Source organism: Coregonus clupeaformis, chromosome 8 (assembly GCF_020615455.1).
Source record: "Coregonus clupeaformis isolate EN_2021a chromosome 8, ASM2061545v1, whole genome shotgun sequence".
NCBI classification, from domain to species: Eukaryota; Metazoa; Chordata; class Actinopteri; order Salmoniformes; family Salmonidae; genus Coregonus; species Coregonus clupeaformis.
In genome coordinates, this window is record NC_059199.1 from 40,023,560 (window position 1) to 40,038,660 (window position 15,101).

At 42.4% G+C, this 15,101-nt stretch overlaps 1 protein-coding gene across 2 annotated transcripts in view; it reads left to right on the forward strand.

Annotated features, from left to right (window-relative positions):
• LOC121572027 (adhesion G protein-coupled receptor B2) overlaps positions 1 to 15,101 on the forward strand; it is a 467,080-nt gene that overhangs the window by 292,761 nt on the left and 159,218 nt on the right. For both annotated transcript variants that reach the window (XM_041883878.2, XM_041883879.2), the window contains exons 14-15: positions 9,937 to 10,015; positions 11,407 to 11,509. In XM_041883878.2, coding sequence (XP_041739812.2) covers positions 9,937 to 10,015; positions 11,407 to 11,509 — 182 coding nt within the window. The remainder of the gene's footprint in view (positions 1 to 9,936; positions 10,016 to 11,406; positions 11,510 to 15,101) is intronic.

A 15,101-nucleotide genomic window follows, 5' to 3' on the forward strand; every position in this document is an offset into this window, starting at 1 on the left:
TTTCCCTGACAGGGCCTTTCTGTACCTGTGTGTTTCCCTGACAGGGCCTTTCTGTCCCTCTTTCTCCTTGACAGGGCCTTTCTGTCCCTCTTTCTCCCTGACAGGGCCTTTCTGTCCCTCTGTCTCCCTGACAGGGCCTTTCTCTCCCTCTTTCTCCCTGACAGGGCCTTTCTCTCCCTCTGTCTCCCTGACATGGCCTTTCTCTCCCTCTGTCTCCGTGACAGGGCCTTTCTCTCCCTCTGTCTCCCAGATAGGGCCTTTCTCTCCCTCTGTCTCCCAGACAGGGCCTTTCTCTCCCTCTGTCTCCCTGACAGGGCCTTTCTCTCCCTCTGTCTCCCTGACACAAACTGGCCAATGATAGGCTCATGATTTGCTCCACAGCCCAAGGCCTGGCTTGTTCACTGATCCATAGGATGACACTGACCGAGAGGTATAGACTGGCTAGGACACTCCTAGACTGCATGTGCACAGATACTTACATACTGTAGATCCATGCACTAGTTCTACGACACACGCGCACTCACACACACACACACACACACACACACACACACACACACACACACACATATTCACATTCAACCTCCTAAGATACAATGATCCAATGACAGCCCAGAAGGTCAGGGTGTAATAAAGAAATGGATACATGGCATGGTTTATTAATTTATACTCAGTACTAAAACACAACCCATTAAACCGTTGACCCTTAACGTACATCTGCAATGGATATCAATGGTATATTGCCCATGCCTTAGATTTAACTGGCATTCATGTATGCTTTGGTGCTTCATCTCAATCTGTATACCTCTCTTGTTTGATAGGCCAGTCTCAAGATCACGTTTAGTAATTTTCCATTTCAGTTGGCAGCTAACGGTTAGCCAACACTCATTTAAACACTTTAAAATAATGGGGTGACCAAATTCTATTAGTGGAAAATGTATTGATTAAAGTTTGTGTGACTGAATGGTCTTCTGGTCTCAATCAGGTTGTCTGTAATGAGTTTGTGGTCTGGTCAAGTGTAGGAGTGTCACCCCTCCCTCCCACCCAGACACTTTCATCCACAATCTATCTCATTTGCACACTACCTTCAATTAGTATCCATCACAGTGACTGCTCTTTGTCGTGGACTTTGATCATATCTCTCTCTCTCTCTCTCTCTCTCTCTCTCTCTCTCTCTCTCTCTCTCTCTCTCTGTTAGATTTTGAATGACTCACCCAATGTGCCTGAATAGAGGATTTTCCCTCCTTTCTCTTGCTTTCTACTCCCTCCCTCCATCCCTCCCTCCCTCCCTCCCTTCCTTCCTTCCTTCCTTCCTTCCTTCCTTCCTTCCTTCCTTCCTTCCTTCCTTCCTTCCTTCCTTCCTTCCTTCCCCTTCTTCCTTCCTTTCTTCTTCCTTCCTTCCTTCCTTCCTTCCTTCCTTCCTTCCTTCCTTCCTTCCTTCCTTCCTTCCCTTCCCTCCTTCCTTCCACCTTTCCTACCTTCCTTCCTACCTCCTTCCTTCCTTCCTCCCGCCCTCCCTCCCTCCCTCCCTCCCTCCCTCCTCCCTCCATCCTTTCCTCCCTTCCTTCCTCCCTCTCTCCATCTTTTCCTCCCTTCCTTCCTCCCTCTCTCCATCCATCCTCCATCCCTCCCTCCAGACAGGGTGACATTTAAAGAGGGACACCACCTCTCTCTTGGAGTGATCTACTCTCTGAGACACACTGCTCCAGGGAGAGAGGGATGTAGGGAGAGAAATAAAGGGGGGAAGCAGAGGAATCACAGAGTAGAAAGAGAGTCTTTGGCCTTTTGAAAGGGATGAAGGGGTGAAAGGAGAGAGGGAGAGAGGGAGAGAAGGAGGGAACAAACAATTTGGAGAGAAAAGTTCTGAAAAGAATAAGCAAGGTGGGAGTTGAAAATGGGAGGAGATGGGGGTTGAGGAGGGAGGAAGTCTAGACGGATAAAGGGAGGATGACATGTGGTCTGAGTTCAGTACAGGATACTATTTATCTTTCACTTCTAAATGTCATTCTCTATCTATTGGCTTTCAACTCCTCTCAGCTGGTTGGTGAACCTTTAACCTCAAATTGCATTGGTCGCATACAAATATTTAGCAGATGTAGTGAAATGCTTATGTTCCTAGCTCCAACAGTGCAGTAATTCCTGGCAATACAAAACAATACAAAACAAATTCCAACAATAAAAAGAAAGGAACTAAGAAACGAGTGTTTCCCTATATCCTGGACACCCACCTGAGTGACCCATACACCAAAGAGAAGTTCCCATCTGTTTTATGGACCTGCTGTGAATTGCCTATATGCAGCCTAAACAGATAAATAAATGCGGTCAGAGACCTACTTGAGCAGCACCGCCCCCTCAAGATTCTGAGCCTGCCTGGCAGGGTTGGTCCTACAAAGCCAGAGCCCCCGATGGGGGAGAATAATATACAAGGGAATTCTCAAAGCTGCTAATGAGAACCTTGATGACCTTGCACCTACCTGGTGGGGATTCCGGTGGGGTACCCACACTCAGGTAGTGGCAGTGCTGGCAACACTGGCTGCAGTAACCCATGGGGAGGGGGTCACACTCAGACAATCAGAGAGGGGGCTTACTATTGTGGCCCAAGTGGCACAAAATAATCAAAGGTATGACTGCACGGAGATGTTTGGGAAAATGGTTACAACGGGGGACCAGAGTGTTTGTGTCTCAGGTGAAGAGGGTGGATCTGATCTCCATCACCTAGGATTTAACATAGATTAAATAGATTAATCAAATCTCACATTGTTGTTAACTTTTGCTCAATCTTGCATGCTTTCTCAAGCGGCTGTAACTGTATATGCATTCGTAAATCAGGTCCTTTCTTGAGTTGAGCCCTGGGATGTATCAACCATTGAGCAGTGGTTGTTTGCTGAAGTGGTAGTTGCTTGTTAACAATGTAATGTAATCCAATGGTAATTCGGGTTATAGGTTAAAATCCTACGCATGAACTGCCGACATTTTTATTGATAATGATGGAAAAAAAGAAATAAACTTCTCCCATGGGCTATGAAACTCAAAAGGGGTGATGCTATTAATTAACAGTAATTTCGATCCGAATGTGAAAATTGTCCAAACAGATACGCAAGGTAGATGGATTATTTTAAATATGTTATTGGACCATAAACAAATATGTCTCATTAACCTTTACAGACCAAATAATGATGATCCACACTTCTTTGAAAATATATATAATAAATTATCGACCTTGAAAGCAATTCAAGACTCTATTATTATGGTGGGAGATTATAATACAGTTTTAAATAGCTCAATGGACCGTAAAGGAAATCACACTACAAACAATCACCCTCATGCTCTTAAGGAAATCGTGAATGTCATGGATACATTAGAACTAGTAGATACAGTGGGGAAAAAAGTATTTAGTCAGAAACCAATTGTGCAAGTTCTCCCACTTAAAAAGATGAGAGAGGCCTGTAATTTTCATCATAGGTACACGTCAACTATGACAGACAAATTGAGAAAAAAAAATCCAGAAAATCACATTGTAGGATTTTTAATGAATTTATTTGCAAATTATGGTGGAAAATAAGTATTTGGTCACCTACAAACAAGCAAGATTTCTGTCTCTCACAGACCTGTAACTTCTTCTTTAAGAGGCTCCTCTGTCCTCCACTCGTTACCTGTATTAATGGCACTTGTTTGAACTTGTTATCAGTATAAAAGACACCTGTCCACAACCTCAAACAGTCACACTCCAAACTCCACTATGGCCAAGACCAAAGAGCTGTCAAAGGACACCAGAAACAAAATTGTAGACCTGCACCAGGCTGGGAAGACTGAATCTGCAATAGGTAAGCAGCTTGGTTTGAAGAAATCAACTGTGGGAGCAGTTATTAGGAAATGGAAGACATACAAGACCACTGATAATCTCCCTCGATCTGGGGCTCCACGCAAGATCTCACCCCGTGGGGTCAAATTGATCACAAGAACGGTGAGCAAAAATCCCAGAACCACACGGGGGGACCTAGTGAATGACCTGCAGAGAGCTGGGACCAAAGTAACAAAGCCTACCATCAGTAACACACTACGCCGCCAGGGACTCAAATCCTGCAGTGCAAGACGTGTCCCCCTGCTTAAGCCAGTACATGTCCAGGCCCGTCTGAAGTTTGCTAGAGTGCATTTGGATGATCCAGAAGAGGATTGGGAGAATGTCATATGGTCAGATGAAACCAAAATATAACTTTTTGGTAAAAACTCAACTCGTCGTGTTTGGAGGACAAAGAATGCTGAGTTGCATCCAAAGAACACCATACCTACTGTGAAGCATGGAGGTGGAAACATCATGCTTTGGGGCTGTTTTTCTGCAAAGGGACCAGGACGACTGATCCGTGTAAAGGAAAGAATGAATGGGGCCATGTATCGTGAGATTTTGAGTGAAAACCTCCTTCCATCAGCAAGGGCATTGAAGATGAAACGTGGCTGGGTCTTTCAGCATGACAATGATCCCAAACACACCGCCCGGGCAACGAAGGAGTGGCTTCGTAAGAAGCATTTCAAGGTCCTGGAGTGGCCTAGCCAGTCTCCAGATCTCAACCCCATAGAAAATCTTTGGAGGGAGTTGAAAGTCCGTGTTGCCCAGCGACAGCCCCAAAACATCACTGCTCTAGAGGAGATCTGCATGGAGGAATGGGCCAAAATACCAGCAACAGTGTGTGAAAACCTTGTGAAGACTTACAGAAAACGTTTGACCTGTGTCATTGCCAACAAAGGGTATATAACAAAGTATTGACAAAACTTTTGTTATTGACCAAATACTTATTTTCCACCATAATTTGCAAATAAATTCATTAAAAATCCTATAATGTGATTTTCTGGATTTTTTTTTCTCATTTTGTCTTTCATAGTTGACGTGTACCTATGATGAAAATTACAGGCCTCTCTCATCTTTTTAAGTGGGAGAACTTGCACAATTGGTGGCTGACTAAATACTTTTTTGCCCCACTGTATATGGAGGCTTAAATATCCTGATCTAGTGAGATATACATGGCGGAGACTGAATCAAGCTAGTCGTCTTGACTTCTTTCTTATGTCATTCTCGTTGGCACCAAAAGTTTAAAAAATGTTGATAGGGGACAGAATGCGGTCAGACCATCATATACTTGGCATATACATTACTCTTACTGAATTTCCACGTGGGCGAGGATATTGGAAATTTTTATCAAACCCTATTGGATGATAACTTTTTTTTAAACTAGGTTAGAGGAATTCATAAATGATTTTTTCCGACATAACATAGGTACAGCAAATCCCGTTATTGTATGGGACACCTTTAAATGTGCCTTTAGAGGCCATGCAATTCAGTACTCATCTCGAAACCAAAAGCAATTTAGGTCAAAAGAGTCCACACTAACAAAGGAAATAGAAGGTCTAACAGAACAGATAGATAGCAATAAAGACTGTAACATAGATGCTCAGAATGAATTAGAGAAAAAACTAAAAGAAATGGAGAAACTTATTCAAGAAAGATCAAGTGTAATATATTATTAAAATAAAGCAAGCTGGATGGAATATGGGGGAAAATGCACCAAATCATTTTTTAATCTTCAACATAGGAATGCTACCAAAAATAATTTATTGAAACTGGTTACAAATGACGGAGTCACCCATGATTCACCAAATTATTTTTTGAAGGAGGAAACAAAGTACTTTAAGCATATGTTTTCGTTTCAGTCGCCTCCATCTCCTCTAACTGAAGCAAATTGTAGATATTTTTTTTCTATTGATAATGTAAAATTAACAGCCATACAGAAAGACTCATGTGAATGTGAAATTACAGAGGAGGAACTTCTCGATGCAATTAAATACTTTAAGTCCGGGAAAACTCCAGGGTTGGATGGCATACCAGTCGAGGTATACCAAACCTTTTTTGATATACTCAGAGGACAGTTATTAGCAAGTTTTAACCACTCCTATGTAAATGGTAGATTATCAGACACTTAAGAAAAAGGTCTGATTTCATTATTACTGAAACAGGATACAAGTGGAAAATATAAAGATCCAGTCCATTTAAAAAATTGGCGGCCCCTTACACTTCAGTGTTGTGATGCAAAAATTCTAGCAAAATGTATAGCGCATAGAATAAAAAAGTTATTGTTGGACATTATTCATTCTAATCAGACAGGTTTTTTACATGGACGATACATTGGAGATAATATAAGGCAAGGACTGGAAACAATAGGACACTATGAAAAATCTGGGAAACCAGGCCTACTATTCATAGCAGACTTCAAAAAGGCATTTGATAAAGTACGACTGGGGTTTATATATAAATGCCTGGAGCATTTCAATATTGGACAATCTCTTATAAATTGGGTTAAAATCATGTATAGTAACCCTAGGTGTAAAATAGTAAATAATGGCTATTTCTCAGAAAGTTTTAAACTGTCAAGAGGAGTGAAACAAGGTTGTCCACTATCGGCATATCTATTTATTATTGCCATCGAGATGTTAGCTATTAAAATCAGATCCAACAATAATATCAAGGGATTAGAAATCCAGGGCTTAAAAACAAAGGTGTCATTGTACGCTGATGATTCATGTTTTCTTTTAAATACACAACTTGAATCCCTCCACAGCCCCATAGAGGATCTAGATACATTTTCTAACCTCTCTGGATTACAACCAAATTATGATAAATGTACTATATTACGTATTGGATCACTAAAAAATTAAAATTTTACATGACCATGTAGTTTACCAATAAAATGGTCTGATGGTGATGTGGATATACTCGGAATTCATATCCCAAATGAAATAAATGATCTCACTCCAAAAAAAAATAATAGAAAGTTAGCAAAAATAGATAAGATCTTGCTACCATGGAAAGGTAAATATCTGTCAATTTGTGGAAAAATCTCCCTGATTAACTCTTTAGTATTATCCCAGTTTACCTATTTGCTTATGGACTTGCCTATGCCTAGCGAACAGTTTTTTAAATTATATGAGATTTTTTTTTCTCCATTTTATTTGGAACGGCAAGCCAGACAAAATTAAACAGGCCTATTTATATAAAGAATATGAATTATGAGGACAGAAATTATTAAATATTAGACGTATCTCTGAAAGCTTCAGTCATACAAAAATTATACTTAAATCTGAACTGTTTCTCTAGCAAACTAGTAAGATTGTCTCACCCAATGTTCAAGAAGGGACTTTTTTCCCTTTATTCAGATTACAACCCCTCACTTTCAGGTATTTGAAAAGGAAATCATCTCCCAAATATCACTATTTCCAAAACAAGCCATAGAAAGTTGTTTGCAATTTCAATTTAATCCTACAGAAATGACAGAACAAATATTGCAACAAATATTGTGGTTAAACTCAAATATACTAATTGATTTAAAAAAACATAATAAAAAAATAAAAAAATAAAAAGGTATAAGCTTCGTAAATTATATTTTCGGTAGGAATGGTGGAGTTATGTCGCACATGCAGCTAACAAAAACATATGGAATTGTCTGCTGTACCCAAAATTACAACCAAATAATTGCAGCATTACCGCAAAAATGGAAGAGGAAAGTGGAAGGAGGAAAAAATAAGGAACTTGTCTGTTGGCCTTGCATTAAAGAACAAAATTGGTTAAAGAAAATTGTGATAAATTAAAAAGTTTACCAGTTTCATTTGAGGTCCAAAAGAGATTTTTAAGTAATTAATTTGCATTTTATTGAATGACATAAGTGTTTGATCACCTACCAACCAGTAAGAATTCCGGCTCTCACAGACCTGTTAGTTTTTCTTTAAGAAGCCCTCCTGTTCTCCACTCATTACCTGTATTAACTGCACCTGTTTGAACTCATTACCTGTATAAAAGACACCTGTCCACACACTCAATCAAACAGACTCCAACCTCTCCACAATGGCCAAGACCAGAGAGCTGTGTAAGGACATCAGGGATAAAATTGTAGACCTGCACAAGGCTGGGATGGGCTACAGGACAATAGGCAAGCAGCTTGGTGAGAAGGCAACAACTGTTGGCACAATCATTAGAAAATGGAAGAAGTTCAAGATGACGGTCAATCACCCTTGGTCTGGGGCTCCATGCAAGATCTCACCTCGTGGGGCATCAATGATCATGATGAAGGTGAGGGATCAGCCCAGAACTACACGGCAGGACCTGGTCAATGACCTGAAGAGAGCTGGGACCACAGTCTCAAAGAAAACCATTAGTAACACACTACGCTGTCATGGATTAAAATCCTGCAGCGCACGCAAGGTCCCCCTGCTCAAGCCAGCGCATGTCCAGGCCCGTCTGAAGTTTGCCAATGACCATCTGGATGATCCAGAGGAGGAATGGGAGAAGGTCATGTGGTCTGATGAGACAAAAATAGAGCTTTTGGTCTAAACTCCACTCGCCGTGTTTGGAGGAAGAAGAAAGATGAGTACAACCCCAAGAACACCATCCCAACCGTGAAGCATGGAGGTGGAAACATCATTCTTTGGGGATGCTTTTCTGCAAAGGGGACAGGACGACTGCACCGTATTGAGGGGAGGATGGATGGGGCCATGTATCGCTAGATCTTGGCCAACAACCTGCTTCCCTCAGTAAGAGCATTGAAGATGGGTCGTGGCTGGGTCTTCCAGCATGACAACGACCCGAAACACACAGCCAGGGCAACTAAGGAGTGGCTCCGTAAGAAGCATCTCAAGGTCCTGGAGTGGCCTAGCCAGTCTCCAGATCTGAACCCAATAGAACATCTTTGGAGGGAGTTGAAAGTCCGTATTGCCCAGCGACAGCCCCAAAACCTGAAGGATCTGGAGAAGGTCTGTATGGAGGAGTGGGCCAAAATCCCTGCTGCAGTGTGTGCAAACCTGGTCAAGACCTACAGGAAACGTATGATCTCTGTAATTGCAAACAAAGGTTTCTGTACCAAATATTAAGTTCTGCTTTTCTGATGAATCAAACACTTATGTCATGCAATAAAATGCAAATTAATTACTTAAAAATCATACAATGTGATTTTCTGGATTTTTGTTTTAGATTCCGTCTCTCACAGTTGAAGTGTACCTATGATAAAAATTACAGACCTCTACATGCTTTGTAAGTAGGAAAACCTGCAAAATCGGCAGTGTTTCAAATACTTGTTCTCCCCACTGTATATAGGATGGTGTGTACAGACAGTGCTGGAAAGTACCCAATTGTCATAGTTGAGTAAAAGTAAAGACACCTTAATAGAAAATGAATCAAGTAAAAATGAAAGTCAACCAGTAAAATCCTACTTGAGTAAAAGTTTAAAAGTATTTTAAATATACTTAAGTATCAAAGTAAATGTAATTGCTAAAATATACTTAATTATCAAAAGTAAAAGTATAAATCATTTTAAATCCTTTATATTAAGCAAACCAGAAGGCACGGATAGTCAGGGGCACACTCCAACACTCACACATCATTTACAACCTAAGCATTTGTGTTTAGTGAGTCAGCCAGATCAGAGGCAGTAGGGATGACCAGGGAGGTTCTCTTGATAAGTGTGTGAATTAGACCATTTTCCTGTCCTGCTAAGCATTCAAAATGTAACGAGTACTTTTGGGTGTCAGAATAAATGAATGGAGTAAAAAGTACATTATTTTCTTTAGGAATGTAGTGAGGTAAAAGTAAAAGTTGTCAAATATATAAATAGTAAAGAAAAGTACAGATTAAAAAAAAAAAGACTTAAGTAGTACTTTCAAGTACTTTTACTTAAGTACTTTACACCACTGTGTATAGACAATATGGACAGTATATGAATAGAGCAGTAGGCCTTGACTAAAATACAGTATATACATATGAACCTTTAACCTTCTTCCTGGACAGGTGGTCTGCTGTTTGTACTGTAGCCTTTGGGCCTGCATGGGAAAAGTACCAGTCATGTATTTCCTCAACTCAATTTATATGTGTTAAATATCTATTATGTTTGTGTCTTTCAGAAATGGAAATGGAGACCTCGTATTTTGTCATCGGAGCCATCCTATATCGGACCTTAGGAGTCATCCTACCTTCCCCCAAGTAAGTATGCCTCCTTTTCCATTAAAATGTGTCTGCAATTAATGAAGCTTATCTCTCTCTCATCCATCACTCTTCATCTCTAAAGCCTTAAGACTTGCCATCGCAGATTATCCCACTACCGCTAGCACTTCCTGGAATTCCCCACTCCTGCTAATCCCATTATATGGGAACTACCGGAGAAGTGGGAAGAGTTTATCATTCAGGAGGTCTATCCCGGTCAGACTGATCCTTCCTAACGCTATGGTGACAAGCTGATGGTAGTGCTTTGGTGTCAGGTCTTTCCATGTCATGGTTATTAGGATTAGATATGGAATGATACACTTTAATCACTACAGATGTGTGACAGCCATCAATCATGAGAAATGACAAGAGAACAATACCCTTTTTATGTGTCCCTCTCTATTGGTTATCTTCTCCCTAGATTTAATTTTCTTCTTGTCAGGTATTCCTTTCTTCACTCCTTGCTCCCTTTTCACCTTTCTCCTTCTCCTTTCTCCTTCCTCTACCTCCATCCCTCCTCTATCTCCTTCCTCTACCTCCCTCCCTCCCCTCTCTCCTTCCTCTACCTCCATCCCTCCCCTCTCTCCTTCCTCTACCTCCCTCCCTCCTCTCTCTCCTTCCTCTACCTCCCTCCCTCCCCTCTCTCCTTCCTCTACCTCCCTCCCTCCCCTCTCTCCTTCCTATACCTCCCTCCCTCTCCTCTCTCCTTCCTCTACCTCCTTCCCGCTTCTCTCTCCTTCCTCTACCTCCCTCCCTCCCCTCTCTTCTTCCTCTACCTCCCTCCCTCCTCTCTCTCCTTCCTCTACCTCCCTCCCTCTCCTCTCTCCTTCCTCTACCCCTCCCTCTCTCCTTCCTCTACCTCCCTCCCTCCCTCTCTCCTTCTTCTACCCCCTCCCTCCCCTCTCTCCTTCCTCTACCTCCCTCCCTCCCCTCTCTTTCTCCATATGTTTTTTCTTAATGGTCCTGGTGCTATTACTCAGGTCATTGCGCCAATCTATCTCTCTCTCTCAAATGGCGTCGTATTCCCTATATAGTGAACTACTTTTGACCAGGGCCCAATAGGGTTCCATTTGGGATCCAGACCCATGGTAGTGGAATGCTGCTCTGAACTGGTGTCTGTTGAATGCTAATATGTTGAGGATTGTGTGTTTGTTTAGGTTTTGGCTCTGGGTTGCATTGGGTTTCTTTGTCTCATCAGGCTGGTCTTGCACTTTTGGGATTTTTTTACCAGATTCATTCTCTCTCTTTTTTTCTCTCCCTTTTTCTTTCATTATTTCTTTATTTCTCTCTCTCTCTCTCTCTCTCTCTCTCTCTGTCTCTCTCTCTCTCTCTCTCTCTCTCTCTCTCTCTCTCTCTCTCTCTCTCTCTCTCTCTGTCGCTCTCTCGTTCAGAGCCCCTGCTGTGATCAACTCTAAGATTCTGACGGTGACTGTCCGACCAGAACCCAAACCCAGTGAACCCATGGTGGTGGTGGAGCTGTCCCCACTGTTCAACGTGAGTATAAATGTCATAGCCTGATAATGATGTGTCATAGCCTGATAATGATATGTCATAGCCTTATAATGATGTGTCATAGCCTGAGTGTTACAGTACTCCTTCACATCCTTGTCTGTGGCTTTTCAATGAGAACAGAACGGGAGAGTTTAACGAGACTGTGTCCTGCAACAATGAGCCACTGTAGACGGTTGACCTTACAGCTCAGTGGACCACTGTAGAAAGTTCACCTTACAGCACAATGAGCCACTGTAAACGGTTGACCGTACAGCACAATTAACCACATTAGACTGTTGACCTTACAGCTCAGTGGACCACTGTAGACTGTTGACCTTACAGCTCATTGGACCACTGTAGACTGTTGACCTTACAGCTCAGTGGACCAAAGTAGACTGTTGACCTTACAGCTCAGTGGACCACAGTAGACTGTTGACCTTACAGCTCAGTGGACCACAGTAGACTGTTGACCTTACAGCTCAGTGGACCACAGTAGATTGTTGACCTTACAGCTCAGTTGACCACAGTAGACCGTTGACCTTACAGCTCAGTGGACCTCCATAGACTGTTGACCTTACAGCTCAATGGACCACTATAGACTTTTGACCTTACAGCTCAGTGGACCACAGTAGACCGTTGACCTTACAGCTCGGTGGACCACAATAGACCGTTGACCTTACAGCTCAGTCATCTCTCTTGCTCTATCATACTCGTTTATATCTCTCTCTATCTTGCATTCATCTTTCTTCCCGCTCTGTTGGATGTGCTTATAATTATAGCTACTATGTATTTTTCCTACACCCTCCTCTACATCTCTCACCCCATCTCTCTCTCTATCTCTCTCTCCCTCCCTCTCTCTCTCTCATATCACATCAGTTGTTTTCCATAGAGATGTAGAGAGGAGACTGAAATCTCCATTGAAACCTCAGATTCATACAGAGAGATAACAGCTATGGTCTACACCCCAGTGGTAGCATGGACGGTATATACAGGCATACACATATGTACTCATCACCAAGGGTCATATCCACTCTCTCTTGGATTTCTTGGTAATCTGGTGGTCTGCAGCTGTTGGTGGGCGGTGACCTTGGCCACGTGTGAGTGTGCTTGTGTGTGAGTGTGTGTGTGTGTGTGCTTGTGCGTGAGTGTGTGTGTGCCTGTGTGAGTCATGCCCTGCAGCTGTTGGTGGGTGGTGACCTTGGCCGGGAAGCCAATGCCCAGATGATGAAGTAGCGCCATGGCGACAGATGTTGGTGGAGGGGGGAGGCGGAGGGGAGCGGAGAGGAGAGGAGAGGAGGAAGGGTGTGATAGGGTACCTGTACTGGACCTTGTCCTCACTGTGAAGACATCTGTTCCCAACTGTCAATACACCTTCCCAATGACCACACATGGCCAGTGAGTGTGTGTGTGTGTGTGTGTGTGTGTGTGTGTGTGTGTGTGTGTGTGTGTGTGTGTGTGTGTGTGTGTGATTGAGTGAATGTAAAGATGTAGGTGTATGAATACAAAATACAAAGACAATATCCACAGATGTTAGTATTTAGTGTTTTGGAAGGTAGCCTACTGGTGGAGCAGACACCATCATTATGATGTCTGTGCTAAAGACAGAGGCAGACAGTGTGGGAGTACCCTTTTGTCAGTCATAATGGAGCTAGCGTTAGCATACGGCTAGCCTGTCTGACTGGTGATTGATGGCTGAATGCTAGCAGACGCCGCTACGCCACGTAGCATCGGAGGCTAATGCACTCTGAGGGACTTATGATGTAGATGACACCGTTGTGTGAGTAAGCTGAAACAAAGAGCTGTCATCCATCAACATTTTGGTCCACACTTCCTCTGGCCGTGCCGCCTGGATACACAAATGATGCATCACTCCTTCTTCTGTCGTTGTGGAAATCACGTTTCTGACAAGAAGGTGATAGGTATAAGTGAGGGTTCCGCCGCAATGTGCACTATACGGTCAGGACAGACCAACTATACTATGACCTTGCCCGGGGAGGGAGCGATAGGGAGGGAGCGAGGAAGGAAGGAAGGAAGGAAGGAAGGAAGGAAGGAAGGAAGGAAGGAAGGAAGGAAGGAACTTACGGGGCATCTCAATAGTCTAAACTCTTCTATCCCTTCCAATAAAGGGAGGAGAGTTGGATGACCAATGTGCATAATAGCACTACAGGACAAATATTCTTCCTTTGTTTGGTCGTAAACCTGCACATCCATTAGAACAGCAGGGCAACATTCTGGGGCCCATAGGGCTCTGGTCAAAATGTAATGGGCCAAATGGCTCCCTGTTTAGTGCACTATGGTGGCAGGTAGCTTAGTGGTTAAGAGCGGTGTGCCAGTAACCGAAAGGTCGCTGGTTCTAATCCCCGAGCCGACTAGGTGAAAAATCTGTCAATGTGCCCTTAAGCAAGGCACTTAACCTTAATTGCTCCTGTAAGTCACTCTTGATATGAGCGTCTGCTAAATGACTCAAATGTAAATTTGGGACACGTACCTAGGCAACATCCTCAGTCCCCATACACAAAGACATGAGGGTTCCTCAAGGGTTCTTTGGGAAGGGTTGAACCATAATATCTCAGTTTACCCTTTGATCTCTTCAAGGGTTCTTTACATTTCACAAAAGGGTTCTTTGCTCTTTTAGTGATAATTAAAATGTAGGGGAGGCGGGTTATTAGAATATTTTGAGGCGTGGTTTGCTAACAGCTCTTTTTGTGCAACTGTGAGTGGGAGTCCTGTGTGGCTCAGTTGGTAGAGCATGCCAGGGTTGTGGATTTGATTCCCACGTTTGATTCCCACGTTTGATTCCCATGCTGGACCAGTACGAAAAGAAAAAAAATGTGTGCACTCACTAGTGTAAGTCTGTCTGGATAAGAGCGTCTGCTAGATGAAAAAAATTAAAAATAAAACTGTCATTGCAGTTTATCTAATGTGTTGTGTTATGCAATTTCATATTCTACAGTATATGACTGTAGAATATGTATTGTGAAACACTCACGTATGGCCTTGTGTAAATGGAGAACGGTGGACTATGTCAGTCATTGGGTCTCACTTCTCTCCTCAGGGACCCCTAGCTGTTCCAGAGGTAGCTCACTTGATTCAACTTGTCAATTAACACAATAATAACACCTATGGAATTTTAACAATACAATATGGCTGACCAGAATACATAGAATATAAACCCTGTATGGTTCTTCAAAAGGATCTAAAATAACCTTTAAGATTGAGAAAGGTTCTTTATTACATTTACATTTACATTTTAGTCATTTAGCAGACGCTCTTATCCAGAGCTTTATAAAACCATTCTCCATAAAGGTTCTATAAAGAACAATAAAAAAGGGTGCTCTATAGCCCCCAAAAGGGTTTTTATCATAGCAGAATCCTTTTTTGGTGCTATATAGAACCCTTTTGAATGGTTACAAGCCAAAGAACCCCTATCTTGTACTATTTACAAAATAAATGTTTAGTGTGCATGGGACCAGTGTAATGATGTCCTCCGCCACCAGGGGGAGACTCCCCTTCATTAACAGATGGGCCTCAAAGGGAAGCTTGAATTATGCATGGTCATAATATAACCACTGATAGATGGACGTAGAGAGGCACC